General features: G+C 48.5%; 1 protein-coding gene across 1 annotated transcript in view; it reads right to left on the bottom strand.

The window, feature by feature from the left end:
* LOC114046955 (xaa-Pro dipeptidase) overlaps window positions 1–19,108 on the bottom strand; it is a 257,017-nt gene that overhangs the window by 1,720 nt on the left and 236,189 nt on the right. Inside the window, exons 13-14 of the mRNA XM_027867604.1 lie at window positions 8,589–8,773; window positions 1,407–1,598 (exon numbers count right to left, since the gene is read on the bottom strand). Coding sequence (XP_027723405.1) covers window positions 1,407–1,598; window positions 8,589–8,773 — 377 coding nt within the window. The remainder of the gene's footprint in view (window positions 1–1,406; window positions 1,599–8,588; window positions 8,774–19,108) is intronic.

Genomic DNA, 19,108 nt, shown 5'->3' with positions numbered 1-19,108 from the left:
ACCCTTTTCTCACGCATGACCAGAGTGACCCTGGCCTGGTCATAGGGCTGAATCTGGCTTTCTTCTTCACGGCAAGTCAGGGCCTAAAAACGAGCTCAAGGTAAAATTAAAGCTATCCTGTAAGAGCTGAGAATAAACGTCAAACCAAAGCTAGTCAGGTGCCTAGACCTCACTAGTTGCTGATGTGACCACACATATGCTCATTGTAGAGAAACAGTTTTTACATACAGAAGATGCCTCTAGCCCCATTAACAGCACATGTGCTCTCAGCAGCAGGGAGGGGGCTATCCTGGGCTATCCACATTCTCCCCACTTGGTTTTCCTTGTGACCAAGGACACATGTCTGTGAGACTGCTGGCGGATGGGTCATCCTGTGGCCAGGTGTGAAGCTCACCCACTCACATGGGGGCTGAATCCATCCACTTATCATGTTAGCACACGTTAGCACATGTTAGCATCATGTGCTAACTCAGAACTAACAGCTCCATAGCCAGAGTAACCAGCGTGCCCAGAACGCCCAGAAGGGGCCACATGGACCTTCTGAGGGGCACTCGGTGGTGGAGAAATAACAGGAGACAGTCAGTCCATGTCAGGCTGAGCCAATGCACATGTGTCCCCTTGAGTCTGAGTCTGCCCCCTTCAGCAACCTCCCCAACCAACTGATAAACTTGTTATCTCCCTGAACAGTTCAGGGAGATAACAATCCCACAGCTGCCACAAATGATTCAACAGGGAAAGAGCAAAGTCCTGGAGATTTGTTGGTCACATGCATACAGGCCCAAGCCAGAGCAGGGGATAGAGGGCCAGGCACTGCCCCCCTAGTGTCCAAATAAGGATGCTGCCGCTGCCTTTTGGGCTCTGGACGCGGGCCTGACAGTTGCCTCGGTTTCCCTGCCATCTCCACTGTACAGTGTCAAGGCCAAGCCTCTCCCTGTGGTGTCCTGGGGACTGTAGACCATGCCATCTCTAGACTGGTTGGAAAAGCAGACTTGCTTATTCTGTAAATGAGAGGACTCCGGGGATGAGGCAGTCATCTTAAAAAGTACGTGTGGAAGGACAATTAGGACTTGTCCTGCTTAGGCCCACAAGGCAGGACCAAGCAGTAGGCAGAAGTGACAGAGAGGCCAGCTGAGGTTTGACATAAGAAAAAACTTGCTGACAGTTTGAGCTGAGGTTTTTCAAGCAGGGCAGACTAGAGGACTTCTTGATGCCAGTACTGTAGAGAGGACTACTGGTCAGGTCCGGGCTGAAACGGGTGACAAATTCTGAAGCCTCTTCCCACTGAGATGCTAAGATTGTGACATTAATAATAATTCCATAGCACTTTCAGGCTTGCAAAGTACTTTATCAATATCACCAGAACGGAGGGAGGTAAATGCAAGAGCTCCGGCAAGAGGGTTACTCACCCCACCAAAACCCCGGAAGCGCTGTAGGGTGTGGCCATTGATGAAGCAGGCCCGCGCAGGGTCAGCCAAGGCCTGGTCGAGGAGGTGGTCGATGAAGTAGATGCCTGGCTCCACGGTCAGCACCATCCCCTGCTCCAGCTTCCGGGCTGTCCGCAGGCTGCTCAGGCCTGGCTCGTTGATACGCTCCACGCCCTGGAAAAAGAGGAGCGAAGAGGAAGGTAGCTGGTCAGTACTTGCTGCAGGGAGAGGGGGAGGGGTGTCAGAGCCCAGAAGCAACCAGACACCAGAGCTGCAAGGGATGCCCCCCCCAGCACCCCCTCTCCTTTTCCCCTGTCTGATCAGGAGCCTGGACAGATGGATGGACAACAGCCCAGAGAGCTTCGAACACTGCCTCACTCTGGTGAGCTGCCCAATGTAACGGGGAGCCAGGACCGGGGCCCAAATAACCTGACAGTTCTCAAGTCAGCAGCTAGCCAGGCCAACATCGCCATCAGTTCTGCTTCTTCTCATATCCAGACTGGCCTTCCCTTCCCCCGAAGAGGAGCCTCGGCCCCACCTCTTCCATCAAGCCTTCTCTGACCATCCCACCTCAGAGCTGGGATGTGGCTCAGGATACACAGCTGCTCAGTTGTGACCTATCGTTCCCCAGTGGTTTTCCACCTGTTATTTTTGTCCTGCAAAGTCGACTGTGAACTCTGGCTTGTGGGGCTCTGTTTTGCAACAGAACATCATATGCTGGCTGCTGTCCCCATTCTGGACATGCTAGGTGAGGACCCCCCCAGGGAGCTGCTGACCTGGCCGAAGACAAGACCAAATGTGCAGCCATCGGTGTGGGCCTGGGCACTGACTCTGGGGGCAGGTACTCAGAGGAGGAGGCACAAACCGCACACATGGGAGCCAGTGAGGGCTGTGTGCTGGTTCTGACTTTCCCCCACCTCCCCCAGGACGCGCTGACACCCGCCTTGCTGCAGACTTCTGAGCTCCTCTCCGGGATTTTTTCTCTGACGATGCAATTAGCACAAGACGGGTCCCTCGTGAAGGCTCCAATACGGGGCCCTGGCATTGAGCTCTACAATGTCCTTGATCAAAGGTTGTCAAATGACTTCTGTCCATGAACTTGTGACCATGTTCTCCCTGTCTTCATTCTCTCTGGACAATGTCCTCATATCAGGGTAATACAGGAGTGTCCTCCAGCCTCTCCACTCTCCTCATTTCCTAACTTCTCTTCCCCCTCCCCAGGCCCGATTCTTTCCCCCTGCACTCCCATGTCTGTGCCTGTCCCCTCCGAGTAGCCAAGGGAGAGGTTCCACTCGGGACACGGCGCCTGCTCTGGCTGCAGACATCAGTGGGGGTTTCCAGCAGCCCCAGGGCCAGGCTTCTAGACCTCTTCCTCAGCTAACCTGAGGATAGGCCCCTCTCCTGGCTGGGGAACAGTTTACCAAAAGTCCAGCATAGCCAAAAAAGCTCTTAAGGCAGCTTGGGAGCCTCTCAGGGCTGGTCCTTTCCCTTCAAAGAGACAAATGTGGGAAAGCGGCCCCATGAATCCTGTCTCCTGGGTTTCTCCCTCCACCTCCCCAGGTTTCCAGACTGCCTTCCAGGGGGAGGGAAAGGTGCTGTCACAGCCCAGCTGGAGCCTACTTTTGGCATGTGCACATGCCAATCCATATAGGTACATGCTGAAACACACACTCATGTATTTTTAGGCACACATACACGTATGCCCATACATATACTGACAGATGCAGATTGATAAAGACAGACACGAAAATGACACAAACCTCCCTATCTTCCCCCAAATACTTTACATTGTGATGGGGCTCTAGATCAGAGCAGCCCTTGAGGCAGTGGAATATGTCTAGAGGTACTCTGTTTTGTGTGCAAGTAATTATTAATGGGTCAATCAATGGCCAATCTGCAAACAGGTCTCTGTTGGAGTGCCCCAGGGATTTAGCTTTAGTTTTATGCTATTCAACATTTTTATCAATTACTGGAACAAAGGCAGAATAGCAGGTTTATCAGATTTGCAGATGACATAAAGCCGAGAAGGACTGCTAATATTTGGAGCCAGCACATTGCCAGGCTTAGGCTAGAACAATGAGCCAAGCCTAATAAGAAGAAACCTAATAGACATAAGTGTGAAGTCTTATGATTGAGTTTTAAAAAAATCAGCCGCCTAAGTACAGGAAGGGAGAGTTATTCTTAGATAATTGTTGTTCATTTGTTTCAGTTGTGTCTGACTCTTCATGACTCCATTTGGGATTTTCTTGGCAAATATACTGGAGTGATTCTCCAGCTTATTTTACAGATGAGGAAACTGAGGCAAACAGGGTTAAGTGGCTTGCCCAGGGTCACACAGCTAGTAAGTGTCTGAAGCCAGATTTGAACTCAGGGAAGATGAGTCCTCCTGCTCCAGGCCTGGTGCGCTATGTACTATGGCGCCACCCAGCTGCCCTATTCTTAGGAAAGATCAGAGAGTTTTTGTGGACTATAAGCTCGACATGAATTAATGGTGTGCCATGGTAGAAAAAATTCTGATGCAATTTGTGGGCATGATGAGAGGCATGATGTCCAGAACAAATAAGGGGTCAGTCCTGCTGAGTTGCCCTGTGCCAGACTACATCTAAAATAGCATGCTCAATTCCAAGGATCATATTTTAAGGGCATTAACTGGAATGTCTTCAGTAAAGGGAAACCAAAAGGATTTGGAAGCCAGAGGCCATTCCATGGTAGGACAAGGTGAAGGACCTACAACACTTAGGCCTGACAGGGACGTCAGAGCTCTCTTCAAGGACACAGTGTGGTCCTAAAGAAGAGGGAACAGACCGGTTCTTCCAGGGTCACCAGGGCCAAAGCAGGAAGAGGGGGCAGAAGGGGGCAGAGAGGCATACTTAGGCTGCAGGGGACGCTTTCTAACAATCAGAGCTATCCTAAAATGGAACAGGCTGCTCTGAGGGAGGTGAACTCCCTTTCTTAGAGGTCTTCAAGCAGAGGCTGGACTTTACACGTGGGACGTGTTGTAGGAGTTGGACTAGCTGACCACTGAGATTTTTTCTAACTTGAGATCCTCAGATCGACAATACTAACTTAGTCATAAATAATACCCCGCTTTACAGATGAGGAAGCTGAGGCAGACAGGGGTTAAGTGACTTGCCTAGGATCATAACGCTAGGCAGTGTCTGAGGCTAAATTTGAACTCAGGTCTTTGGGACTCCAAGTCCAGTGCTCTATCCCCTGTAGCTCCTAGCTGTCCCTGTAAGCATAGTGCTTTACACATAGTGATTAATACACATTTAAAAAAAATTCATCCATCTATCCATTTATTTATCCATCCAATCATTCATTTCAAGAGAAATCGCTAATTTAGATGCTATCATAGCTGAAAGGTAGCTTAGACACCATCCAGGCTGGCCTTGTCATTCCAGATGGGGAAATTGAGGCCTAGGGAAGAGGAATGACTTGCTCAAGGTCATGTACTGAGTGGCAAAGCCTGAACTAGGACCCAGGTCTCTTGACCCATAAGCCCACTGTTCTTTCTCCTGGTCTTGTGCCCCAGAAGCAGCAACTTGAGCCTGAGGAGCTATGGAAATGTGTCACCCACTAATTGATTTGCATGTGAGTTACTCTGTCTCCCAATGTGCATTTCCCAATCACTTTAGGACTATTTGCTACTAACAGCTCCCCTCTGTCTTGTCTACTCTACCTCTTGTGCCCCTGCTTGCAACATACACCTCCACAAAAGGAAGTAAGACAATGGCCTGGAGCTGTGAGGGGCACAGTCAGCCGTGTGGGGGCGCCACGCCAACAGCCTCTGTTCAGATTCCAGGTCTGCTGCTTACTCCTTTGTCTACTCAACCTCTCTGGGCCTCTGCTTCTCATCTGGAAAACAAGGAGCTTGGACTAGGTCTAGCTGCCTTATGAGGTCATTTCTAGTTCTAAATGTGAGATTCTGGGGGGAATGCTACCTGGGATGAATTCTGCTTTGGCCAATGACAGCAACTGTCTGCTTATCCACCAAGGCCTCCTCCATTCATCAGAAAATGGAGTGATGATCTTAGTGGCCAGTGAATGATGGTGACTGCCTGTGTGCATCAGCCAATGAAAGCAGTGACTGTGAGCGTTAGCTAACGATGTTAATGACTTCGCACTGGCCAATGATATATGTGTACATAAGCTGCTGGTGAAGACTGTATACATTAGCCACCAGCAACAGCCATCTAGGTCTTTTAGCTTCTAGTGGTGCCTGTCCCATGGTTCAAACCAAGGCCCTGACTCGGGGCAATTCCAGGCTCAGTAAGCACCCCTGCCAGCACTGTGTGCACAACTAATAGGGTTTGCCTCAAGCGACAGCTTTCCTTAAGCCAACAGCAAAGAGAAGATCCAAATCCATCTGTAGGTTTTAAATAAAACAAATTACTTTTATAGGCAAAGCAGCATTTTCCCTGCACTGTTTATCTGTCACAGGAAAAGAAGCTACAAGCACACAAAGGCTGCTTACTGGAAAAGATGAAAACATTTTGCTGCCAATTTTCTGTTGGAAAAAGTCGCTTTGGCGACTAATGAATAACGAATCTCAGCTAACAATGTCTGGAAGCATCTACACTTGGCGCACAACATACTTTATGACAGACAGAAATTAGGAAATTAAAACTCATTTTGTTTCTCAAAATTTAACTGTTTACACTTGAGGAAAAAATAATTGAATAATAATGCTTTTCTTGAGCAATTTTTTCCCTCCAAAAAATCTCTCCCGGTGCTTTCAAAATATCCTGCAGCCAAAAGGCAAAGACCGTGCATCTTAGCTAATTAGACAATAAGGCATGGTAGGCGTGAGCCACTTACACAATCACTTCCATTGTGAAATAAGTGCTCAGTCAAAGGGCCAATGTATGCAGGGCATGCTGGTGTACTCAGAGTCCCTGAGAGCACACACCACCACTGGGCACAAAGAATGGCCCTGGGCCTCCTGCTGGCTTCCTAGGCCCTGCCAGCCCCTGCTCGCCAGCCCTTTCTTGGCCAAGAACTATCTTAAAAGTCATTTTTTTTTTTGAGGAGTCACCTATTGGTAATGCTAGTCTCTAACAGGCCCCTGACCACTGATGCACCCCTCCTCAATTTCAGCTCAAATGAGAGCTTTAAAGAGTTAAGGCAAGAGCATCAGACAGTGCCCTGTGCGGTGAGGAAAGGAGGAAGGGGTGAGGGGGAGCCAGGAAGCTCAGACCTCTGCTCTCAAGGGCAGTGCTGCTGGGTCAAGGGGGCATCAGACACAAAGGCAGTATAGCCTAGAGGGCTGGATCTGAAGCCTGTTCCGGATTCAAATTCCAGGTCTGATACTAGCTTGGGCAAATTGCTACACCAATTAGCATCCCCCCACCCCCGCCCCAGTTTCTTCATGTATGAAATGGGCATATTTCCATATCTTCTTCACTGAATTATTATGAGGGAAATATTTTGTGAACCTTATAAGTGAGTTATTATTTTTATAAGAGCCAGAAGGCTTGGCCTCAGAAAACCTTCTAGAAATTAAGAGCTGGGAGCAGGTTTCTACCTTGGCCTACTGAAGCTGGGTCTACCCTTGCTCCATGGGGCACCAATCTGCTAGAAAAAGAAGACTTGGAATGGAAGCCTGGCTTCTGAGAAATTCTGAGTGCAGGAGGAACAGACAGACATGGCATCTGCCTCACCTTAGGGACACAGATGACCATTTAATATAGCATGGCATGTTTTGAACTATCCAGGCTTTCAAGAAGGAGGCAAACAAGAAATAGCTTGTCTTTGCTTCCTCTCTCTGCAGAGAAGAATCTGAGGGAAGCTGCTTGGGGCCCACATTGGGCAGGATGCCAGACACAGTTTGGTGGAAGGAGACTCAGGCTTAAGCTCTGCTCTCTCTTTAGCCCTAACTCTCCTGAAGACCTTGGGCGTGTTTCTTCTTCTCTCTGAGCTCTGACCTCCTGTTTGTAAAATGGGGATAATAATTCCTGTACTACCTGTCTGATTGAGAGGATGGATGTTTAAAAGGCTTTGAGACACATGAAATTCCAGATGGTGTGGGGCTATTACAATTCCCTCTGCAGAGACTTTGCTAAGGGCAAGGCCCATTCTCATACACGTGGATGTGCCAGGCTGGCCACCAACCTCAGAAATATGGATGGAGCAACTGGGGCTCTGGGGTCTCCCTGTTACTGCCTACCATAACAATTTTCTCTGTGCTTCAGGGGGCAGGGAGGACGCATTCCCCAGAACTTTGCTGGAGATTGGCCCGGTCTTTTCTCCATTCCCATATGGGCCACTACAAGCACCAATCACTCATGGCTGCCCCCTTGGTTGAAGTGGTTTTGAATTTCTCCAAATATTTCCCAGTGAGGGAGTCTGAACATCTGGTGGCCTGAGGAGCATCAAGTGGGGCTTTGGGGTCTACCAAAAAAGAGGAAGCGTGAGACGGGTAAGAATACTAAACCTAGACACAGGAGGCCTAGGTTTGAATCCTGCCTCTGATACATCCCAGTTATGTGACCATGGGCAAGTCACTTAACCACTCTGAGCCTCAGCTTCCTCATTTGTGTGAGAGGGATACCAGTAGTCATTACCTCACAGGACTGCTGGGTCAAGTGAGAGGAAGCATATGAAGTGCTTTATAAATGTCTACTGTTACCAGTTTGCACCATGAAATCCATGGCCAGCTCTTTGTGGCCAGTGCTCTGTTGGCAAGGGAAGGCATGGATCCTCCAGAGACCCCTTCCCAATTGAGGGCTTTTCCAAGCTTGCTCATGAAGAGAAAAAGGAGCCAGGTGGCTTCTCCTCCTCTTCCTGGCCATCGTGCCTTTGGATGGCATATCTAATGGCTGTAAAACAGCCCCCAAGCAGGAAGCATGAGAATGAGAAGCAAGGGGCCAGATATTCCACAAATGAGATGACCAGCCCCATGGATAACTGAGAGCTGGAATGTAGTAAATGAGTGACCTTAAAAACAAAGAAACAGACTTTAGAGAGGATGGCTAAATCATTCTTCCCCAGCTTGGCTAATGGAGCTGGGCCCACTTCCTGGGACGTCAACACTGGACACAGTGGGAGCAAATGGAGTCAGTGTCAGGATCCCAGATAGGGGATGATGTAGCTGACAGAAGGGCAGGATTCCTGCGAGATGGAGATCCTGGGCTCTTCTGACAGCAGCATTCAAATACTGACCTCAGGGTAGCCACCAACATCATGCACATCAATTCCAAGGAAGTGCCCGAGCCCATGAGGCATGAATACAGCACCCAGGTGGACCTTGGCCATGTCGTCCACATTGCCGGTCAGGATGCCGATGCGAGTGAGCTCCTCCAGGTGGACTCGGTCCGCCAGGCGGTGCATATCAGGCCAAGGTACTCCTGTGGAGGGAGAGAGACAAGCCACTTGGCAGCTCTAGCTATAAGTGGACCACAGTGATGCTCTAGTAGTTGAAAAGAGGCCTCCCATCTCTGAGGGTGTCTGAAAACATGTGAGGGGCAGCAGCCTGAACATCCTTGCCCCCAGACATTGCCATCAAAGTCACGCCTGGCCTCATCAGACAAGAATAAGCTCGCATTCTTAGCCTTTTCTGAAAGGGTTTAAGACACCTGGCAATCCTGCCCCATCACACCTGTGCACTCAACCTGGACCATGCCAGAAATGACACTTTAAACAAGGAGATGCTCCCACTATCTGTTTCTAGTGAGAATATGCTTCCCTGGCCTCTGGGAATGTGTAGATGGCTTAGCACAACTCATCCCCACTGCTGGAGACTTCACTCACAGCTCCTGGCACCTGTCGACAGAGGGTGGCTCATTACACCCTGGAACAAGCAACCGAGGGGAAAACTGGCCATTAAAAATAGGAGCTATCCATGAGATCTTCAGGTCAGCTCCAGAGTCTTCTCAGGATCAAATGTTGGTAGAACCCAGCAGGTGGTCTGAGGGCTGTGGGGTCATCCCCATGGGTAGGCCTATGATTCCCTGACTCCTCTTTCCAGCCTGAGATGCAGCTTCCCCCAAGGATTTACTTAAGCTTGCCTGGAATGGCTTCTATTTCCAGCCCATTCCCATGATAGCACAAATTCTAGAAATGTGCTCTCTGCTGTGAGCAACAGGGCAGCCACTAGTTTAAAGGACATCTTTTCTTGCTGTCTGGGGTCTAAGGAACTGCTTTATACTCCTCACTGACTTTGCAGGCTCTGTCCTGGCCTCAAGTGGGAGCTGACAGTGGATAAAAAAAAAAGGTCCCTCCACTTGGATGAAGGAGAGATATTTAATTTCTTATTACTAAATCTCAGTTGGTCAGAAAGGTGGAGTCTTTGTGCATGTGACTTTGGCTTTTTAGTTACAACCTGGAGAGAGGAACCTGGACTAGGTAACCTTGAGCTCCTCTCTTCTGGCAGTAGCTGAATCTCACCCGTAGAGCAGAACATGCCCTACTGAGGGAGTTGTTTGGGGGTTGGAGCTCACAGCAGAATGGGTGGTTTGGTGGGGGCTGGCTTTGCCTCCAGTGTCCCCCTGGGGATCTGAGTCACCCTCCAGAGTTTCTGCAGAGTGAAGGTAACTGGGCTAAGGTGCAGCTCCCTCCACCCGGACCTGGCAAGCACTGCTGTTGTTCAGGGCCAAAAACATCTGTAGCCCAGTCTGCTTCTCCCTTTGGGCTGGCCTGACCTGGCCTTATGGGGGTTATGGGAGCCCCAGAGCTGGGCAGCAAGTGCTGCTCCCTAGGATCCAAGATGTCCCTGCCCCTCCTAATCAAATCCATCTTTGTCTCATGTGACTGGGCAAAGGTCAACAGCCAAACAGCGTTCTAGGGGGAAAAACCCGCCCCCTAGGCAGAGGCGCATAGATTGGCCGCATTTCAAGTTGCTCCCCCCCCCCAACCTGAGACTGTTTTCAGCTTCCAGCTCCAATGGGGCCCCTTTCAGGTAGTTTCTGCGGGGCTTGTCCCAGGGAGAGAGATAATGGGGAAACGGGATGGAACCTGGTAACATCCGAGCTACAAGGGATCTCTGAGATCAAGGCGACCCTTTCATGCTTCATATGGGGAAACTGAGGTCTGGAGAAGGGAAGGGACTTAAAGTCAAACAGCAGGCCCTGGTGGAGCTAGCGGCTAGAACCCTGGTCTTAACCCGGCTCGGCATTCCTCCTACTATACTACTGTACTCTGTTTCCTCACAGGAGGAAGAGAATTAGAGTGGGATGGCAGTGAGAAGATAAAGAATAACAAAGGAGGCCTGTGTCCAGTGTCCACAACGAGGAGAAAAGCAAAGATTCTGCCAGTGGTCAATGCCCGGGTTCCCAGCTCCCCCATTTACCCACAGGACAACTGATACCTAGAAGCCCTTCTTTAATAATCCCCAGGCTCCACTCGCTCACTCCATGCCTGTCCCTCACTGTCTCAATCTCCCAGCCTTAGATTGGTCAGCCCTCACTCTCCCACAGTGAGATCCTCAGTCCCAGCGGTGGAGGGATCTTCTCTCTTTGTTCTCTGTGGGCTGAGTCCTACCTATCCCAGCCATCCGTCAACCCGCCCAAGCTTCCGGGGGCTGGGTCCGAACCTACTGCTTCCCATCTTCTCAGGGCTGAGCAAACACAGGAGGAGATGTGGTCTCACTGTTTCTATCTCTTATCTCCTATATTTTTCCTTGAAACTTCCTGAGGGCAGGACTTATAGGCCAGAGCCCAATATAACCAACTTTAAGAACCACCCAGACCATTGGACTAGAATTTATAATGGAATTTGCTAGAATCAAGTTGGGGGATAGCCTGTTTTGTCTAGGGCCTGAGGCCAGGTTCTGACAATAGATAGGAGGATGAAACCTGGTAAGTGGGAGAAGGACACTGGGTCTGTTGGGGTTTCACTTGCTCTTGGGGACTGCACCGGGACCAAATCTCTGGAGCTACTATCCACCCAGTTGGAGGGGTGTAACATTGAGGGCTCCAAGACATTGAGGACACCAAGGGGAGGGGCTAGGGTCCCACTGATCACTCAATTGCTCCAGGAGGACTTGGCCAAGAGGGTTAATATCTTGGAGCCTGAGCTCAGGTTGTAAAAATAGGGCAGGGGTAGGGGTGGAGTCTGACTTTCCAACTGCTCAGGGAGTCACGTGTAGAAAGTTGAAAGCAGGTGTGTCTCATGACACTCCCACCACCAAGCCCAAGAGTGTCAGATTCTAAGTCTTCCCCAACTGCTAAAATTTGCACACTTTAAAAGAGAGGAGGTTTAGAATGAAACTTTTAGCTCTCTAATTGCAAGCAGCTCTCTTCTTTAAAGTTTTAAGCTGGAGGGCACTGACAAGAGGTCCTCTCTTGGCCAGCCTGAAAGTATTCAGGGTAGCTCATTTCCCTCAATTAAGACCTTGGCTTCTTCCCCAGCTCTAGCAAACCCAATCTGCCTTGAGCCCAGGGCTCTTTGGGTAGGAACTAGTCTCTTTTTCTACAGTGAAGCTGGACACCTTGGAAAGAGCAGGTAATAGGTCATAGGAATGGAGTCTTTGGGATCCCCATCTATCTGTCCAGGACCCTGGGCACAAGCTGCTGAAGTCAGGCTGAGTAGGGGGGGATATTTGGCTACAAAGGATCATTTTCAGTATAGGACACTGAGAGGTCTCATTCCCCACATTGGGCCTTTGACTCTGGCAGAAAGAAGGGCACTGTTTATGGCAGGTGAGGTTGGTTACTGGTGCTTTCAACACAGAGAACCCAGTTAGTTCTGTCTCAAGAACACACTGCACCAACGTGGTGTATCGGGGAATCACTTCATGTACCTTACGTTTCAAACTGTACTGTTTACCAGAGGATTTCCCCAGCTCTAGGCCTTTGCTCATGCTTGTCCCCTATGCATAGAATACCCCTAAGATCCCTTATTGATAATCCTACCCATCCTTCAAAATCAAAAGGGAAGTCTCTGGTTCCTCTGGTTGAAAATGATGCCCCCATTATTCAATTTCCAGTCATTTTATAATCCTCTTCCATGCTCACTCTAGTTTAATTTGTATTGTTTATCTGTGTGCCCATCTTCTACCTCTCTATTAGACTATAAACTCCTTGCAGAGACAATTATGCCTTATTTACTCCTTTTATATCCCCCCCATCACTGAGCATCGGGCCCTGCACACAGTAGAGAGGTACTCAGTAAATGTTAAATGAATGAGTGATCAATTCATCATTACTCATGTTTTTAACCCACTGAACTTGTGTTTTGGTAGTTCCACAATCTGATGTTAAGAGTGAAGGTGGCATAGTCAGAGAAATGTGTCAAAGGGCAGGGCTATAAGCCAGTTCAGGAGATCAGTCCTGATAAATAAAGAGGAGAATGTGAGCATGTGGGCACTTTCAGGCCGGTTTTTCCTGGTACAACTAACCTTGTACGACTTCAGTTCCCTGGGAATCTTTAATGTGAACTGTCTTTCCAATTCCACACATAGGCATACGCTGTCTGACTTTGAACTTGACATAGGTATATTTGTAAACAATATCTCAGTTTAAATTAGGGCACTGCCAGCTTTCTACTTTCTTTCTACTTTCCACTTGGGCTCCCAGTGCCTGGGGCAGTCTCATGCCAGCTCAGAGGAAGGGTCTGGTGGTATGTGGCAGTGAGGCTCTGATGGGGTATCTCCTACAGACAATACAGACAGACATGGCTGATGACGTCTGAGTGTCTATTAACTTTTGCCAAACACACTTAAAGTTGAAACATGGCTTGGGAAGAGCAGCTCTATTGTTATTTTACAAAATACGGTTGATAGGGTGAAGCTGATACAATTCTTAAAGACCTTCTCTTTGGAGAACACATGAATTAAGTTAGAGCAAATAGGTGATGTTGATAACTGCTTGGCCTGAGGGCACACTGATCCCTTCTGCTCTGCAAAGGAACTGAGGACAAAAGTCATCCACTTAGCCTGGGTGTAGGAACATAGTAGAGGCTGAGGAAGTTTGTCTGGGACAGACTGTGGGAGTGAGACAGGCATTAAGCATGATGGTACCCAATCTCAAGGTCATACCCAGGCCCAAATGTAATACTTGAGCAAGGGGTAAAGAAGCTAAGCTTGAGAGGAGAATAAGGAGAGGAAAGAGGGACAGAAGAGCAGAGTAGCAGGAAAGAGAGAAGGAAGATGGAGAGAAGGTGCCCTGAGGTAGGAAGAGGGATGGAGCGAGAGCCATAGTCACATCTTCCCTGGCCAAGACTGTCTGTGCCAGACTTCAGTGGGCTTGCAAGGGTGCCTAGGATGTTATGCACCTCCATTCCCAGGCTTCTGTAAGCCTTTTGGTTTCCCCATAGTCCCTTAAAGCTTCTTCTTCAATAACCCAACCTAGTGTCAGCTGAATTACAATTCTGTATAGGAGCTCTAAGTGATGTGTGTTTGTTTTGAGGGGAATGGGGGCAGCTATAAAGTCCAGGAGAAAGTGAAGGAGTTGGGGAGAGGAAAGAAAGAAGCTTAGCTGGGGGAAATCCAGAGAAAGACAAACCCTGCCAATGTGACATTGCCCTCACTGAATATTTTAAATCCCAGACACATCCATACTCAATATCAGAGACACTGGGTGGACTTCAGATAAAGACAACATAGTTAAGAACTAAGAATTCATGGCAGCAACCCCTTTTTTATTGTGATTTGGGGGGAAAGCACTTCGTAACTACTGAGAACTTTGTATCCAGACTTTGAGCAGGACGTGGAAGCATGACGCTGGAAGGGGCAGGTGTGAGGGTAGACTATGACAGGATGATGTGCTAATGTGAGTTAGCCAAGGTCACTGGAAGCCCCAGGGAACATAGTGTTGTACCCATGCCAAACTTGGTCAGTATTAGGCCAAAAAGGGTTGTATTATTTGGGTGAAAAGCCTACTATACCCTCCACCAGATGGTCCCACAGTACCCCAGGAGTAAGGCAACTGGGGAAAGTTCACCATTACCATCTATAGAGGGTGGAAACAGTCATTAAAATTTCCAAATTGCCCTTCTGTGTCAGATCAATGGTCTAGTCAGTCCTGCATCTATTGGGGGGATGTTTGCTGGAAAAGCCCATGCCACCATCAATACATTCTTATTTTGTAAACTCAGATTTTTGGGTCTGATGGGACCTGGATGGGTCATCCTGCCTAATTTCCTAATCAGAGCTGATCAAATCATCCCTTGTCCTCCATAGTGTCTTCTGCTTGATGCACAGCCTTCTTTCCAACTTCCTTGTCCTTAAGCCTACAGTAAAGAAAACAAGCAGGGCAGATTGAAAATCTTCTGGTTGCCCTGAGGAGTCCAGATTCTAAAAGGAATGAAGAAGGAGGCCTTGGAAGACTGAGTCTCCTTTCATTAAGCCATTGAAGGGAAGCAAAGATCTTCCCTTCCCCTGCCCTCAGCCCCAGCTCAGGAAGTGGGAATGCTCTTGGGGCCTCAATACCTTGTGTGGAGATATCATGGGGTTTATGGCTTTCAAACCTGCTGACCCTAAAGACAACAGAGTCACTCTTGGTGTGAGCCTTTGGGGCCAATTGGAAGAAGTAAAGCCATGGACTGAACTGGGACCCCATGGGGTCAAACTGCAAAGGTCATACCTCTCCACGATAGGCTATCAGCCCATCACAGATATACAGGATCATATGCCAGAAACATGAGCTCTTTCCTAACAGGATCTGCTTGCGGCAGCAGCCCCTCTCAGGACTTATAGCTGGAGCCTGGGGGCAAGACCAGCTTATATTCTAGCTACACCTTTCTGGTTACCTGGGAGGAACTAAGCCCAGCTTTAAACCTGAACAGCCCAGACAATCAAGGAAGGTGAGGTTTGGAGCTGAGTGATTCAAGACAGGATGTTTACATGCTCTCTGATGCCCTAAAGAGTGGCCAACCCCCTTCCACTCAGTACTATGTAGACTTGGAGAGTCTCAGCATCTCATCAGAAACCTGCAGAGCAGGCATGGGTGTAAGAACAGTTTGTTGTCTCCTCTTTCCCCGTGTTCCCTCTCCTCATTGTCTTCCTGGGGCCTTGGGGAGGAAAGAGTTTCTCTTAAAGAGCCCAAAATGATTTTGTCAGTTGAACTTTGGGGCCCAAAGTAACCCCAGTCTACCTTTCCTTGAGCTGGATATGGGTCCCTACACAAGAATCTCTTGCACCAAAAAAGCATCCTTAAAAAATGCAGCTCTGCTTGGGGTATGCCAGATACCATCTGGTATAATGGGAAGAAGTCTAGCCTGGGAACTGAGGGATGTGGGTTTGAGTCCTAAGATTTTGGACAAAATCACCTATTTTGACTTCAGGTTTCCTCGCCTGTTAAATGGAGATCACAGATCTTTTGCTGTCTCCCTCACATTGGGGCTTACAAATCATAGTTTCAGAGCTGGAAGGGGCCTGGGAGATACACTAATTGCGCTCCTTCGTTTAAAGATGAGAGAGGAAATGACTTGCCTGACATCCCATTAGTAATAAAGTCAACACAGCTGGGATTCAAACCCAGGTCCTCTGACCCCCCATCCGCCCCCCCACCCCCACCGCCACCCCGGAGCTCTTTCATTACCAAATTACCATGATGCTCACGGATGTGAAAATGGGGTGGAGACTGCAAAGAGGTCAAGGACCATTACTACATGCAAATAGGCTATTAAGATTCACAGTACCAGGCTAATGGAGTCTCCAGGGGCTCAGGCCACTTATAAAATAAAATAAGTTCAAGCCTAGTTCAAATGGCTCCCAGGTTTTAGAGATGGGTATGATCACCAACTCATTGACCAGACAGCCCCTTCTTTCCACTCCTGCAGCTAGCTTCCTGGAAGAGGATCACTCTCTGTGAAGCCTGAGGTATCTGGACTTTCAGGGCCTCTCATGACCATGGCAGCTCAGGCAACACACATGTCAAATCACCTCTTTAATCCAGCTCTCTCACTGGAGGAACAGAGTCACTGCAGCTCTGACCTATCCAGTGTGAGTCGCTGTCCAGGAGGCAGGCCTGACTCGGGACACAGGAAGCTCCTCTTCTCCACTGACACCCATGTGACCTCTCAATCCGACTCCTTGCTCATGAACAAGTGACCAGGGACAGCAGGACACCCTTAGCCTCAGATACTGCTTCTGTGCTCCCAGCCAGGCATGGGTAGGGATCCCTAATCTGCCCCTGGTGGTGGTTCTATGTTATCCTCTCCAAATTTTCCTTGACCTTGCTCTCTTCTCTACAGCCCCTTTTCTATGCCATAAAGATATGGGGGAGCAGTGTTGGCAAGCAGGGAGAGTTTCTCAATACTTTTAACTCTTAAATGGTCTTGAACCAGAATTTAAGAACTCAGTTAAAGGAACTAGCAGTGCATTCGACACTCCTGAAATAGAGACCCCAGATCTGTGGCCTGGGAAACACTCTTGAACCAGCCAAAAGAGCAGTTTATCATTCTGCCATTCATGGGTTGAGGTAGTCTTCTTGTGCTTTATTTACAATTCTTAAACATGCTTAGAGACTGGCTAGGTCCTGCAAGCTGCAAACATAGACCTGCAAGCTTGATGTGGCCTTGCACTTTTGGAAGGATGTACCAGGTGAGTCTCTATTTGACAAAATATGCTGATCATTTTCCTACTCTTTCGATCCTGCCCTCCTCCCCACCCCTGCAACCTGTGTCAGGGCTTGTGACCCTGGCTTGGCTCACTTGGTACACAATGGTGGCTACCAACCACATGTCCCTGTTGCAGCACATGCTTTCTAAAAGTGCTGACCTCTTCCTATGGCAGGCACCGCAGTGACCCTGAATTCTCACATCAAATACTCAAGTTTAGGTATACCATTGGGTTTTCATTTTTTTTCCTCCTGACACTGTTCCCACACCTTCAAGAGAACTCTGCCCATCATAGTGATGGGGCAGCTAACCAGAATACATTGCAATTCACTTCAATTTACTGTTTCATAGGATTTAATGCTAGACAAGCTCTTAAAGACCATGTAGTCTCCCCCTACCCCATTTTATGGCTGAGAAAGAAGAAAACAAACATTTATTAAGTATCTACTATGTGCCAGGCATTGTGCTAAGTGCTTTACAAATATCTTATTTACTCCTTATAGCAACCTTGTGAGGCTATTATGATCCACATTTTACAGCTGAAGAAACTGAGGCAGACGTTAAGGGTTAAGAGGCTTGCCTGGGGTCACACAGCTAGTGTCTGAGGCTGGATTTGAACTCAGGTCTTCCTGACTCCAGGCTTGCACCACCTAGTTGAGGAGAGTGAATGTAACCTGTTCAAGCAGAAAGTAGCTAAGCTGGCCTTCAAACCTCTGAAACTCCAATTCAGATCTGAATCTGGTTCTCTTTCCATCATTCAGATCTGAATCTGGTACTCTTTCCATCATGTCGTCAGTCTGAAGTTCAGTCTCAAACTGAATTCAATTGAATTCATCTAAATTTAACACAAGTCGGTCACCAACCTCAAGCTCATTCTCTCTTTCCTGCTCTCATTAATGAGTTGAAATAGACTAGGTCTTTCCTTTGAAGAGCTAACTAGGAAAGTGTTTTTTTTTTGTTGTTTTTTTTTTTTACAAGTCATCCCTAATCTCACATCACTTCAGGGGATTGTCTTTTTAAGTTCCAAAATATCTTTCCCAAACAGCTTTACAAATTTTCCTACCATCAATCAAACCAGACCCAAGGCATACACCCAAAGGTCTTGACAATTGCTACAATCACTCCTGGTGTCTCTGAGCCTACCCCACTACCCCATCTTCTCCCCCCTTCCATTCCATTTTGTCCTGCTGAGTTCAAGCCAAAGACCTTGGATGATTGATATAGGGAAGCAAGCATTATGAAGAGGAGCCAATCTTGTGAAGCCCTGACTTCAAACGCATGCCCACCCGCTTAATTTCATTAGCTGAACTGGCATTTGGTAAGCCAAAAGCTTAATGAGAGCCCTGGTCTTTTGGGGGAAAAGAGAAAAAAGCGTGGTAGAAAAGCAAACAGCCTGACCATCGGATCAAGGGGCTAAGGTAGAGACCGCCAGGGAAGCACCAATCCCCTGGGTGAGCTTCCTTCCTGCTGTGTAGATCTGGTGTCTTCCCAGAATTCCAGCCCCTAAGCTTGGCTGGGCCTTGCTTTTTGAACCGCTCACATTGGAGATGCTTCCCCCCACAGGGTCTCACACAGTGCTTCCTTGGCTGCTGGCTTTTTTTTTTTTTTTTTTTTGCATGTGTGTGGTTATAATTGTGACAGTGATTAAACCACAAAGAACTTGGCCCCTTTGTCTGGCCCGGATGGCGATTACAACACAAACACACAGCAAACAACAAACTGTGGCAACGTTGTGCTAATTTCTCTCTGAATGTGTTAAGGTTATACTCCAGCCGCAGGGCCTGGTGCTGAGGGTGAAAGGTCCCGATCTCCTAACACAGTCTCAGCTGCCAAGTCATGCAGCCTGGCCTGTGGTGACTGGGTGGCAAGACTCGACAGTCTCGAATATCTCGTGAGGCTCCAGTCCACTGGGGCCACTCTAGACCTGTCTTTTGCTCCTTGAGACACAGGCTAACTGAAGGCATCCAGGTGGCCGGAGCAAGCTCAGGAGTTAGAATACATCAACTCTGCCCTCACATTCCCCATCCCAGGGACTAATTCTAATACTCCTGGGCAAAGGCACAGTGGAATACATCTCTTATGTTGGCATAAACTCTGGGGTAGACATAGCCTTGGGCACTGAGTGACCACTTTTATGAACTGCATGTTCACAAGAGTAGACAGCACCCTGCAAAGCCAGCTTA

The sequence above is a fragment of the Vombatus ursinus genome, unplaced genomic scaffold (genome assembly GCF_900497805.2).
Source record: "Vombatus ursinus unplaced genomic scaffold, bare-nosed wombat genome assembly UNPS02014786.1, whole genome shotgun sequence".
Taxonomy (NCBI): Eukaryota; Metazoa; Chordata; class Mammalia; order Diprotodontia; family Vombatidae; genus Vombatus; species Vombatus ursinus.
The sequence above is the reverse complement of the archived record's forward strand: the minus strand, read 5'-3'. Positions and strand labels throughout refer to the sequence as shown.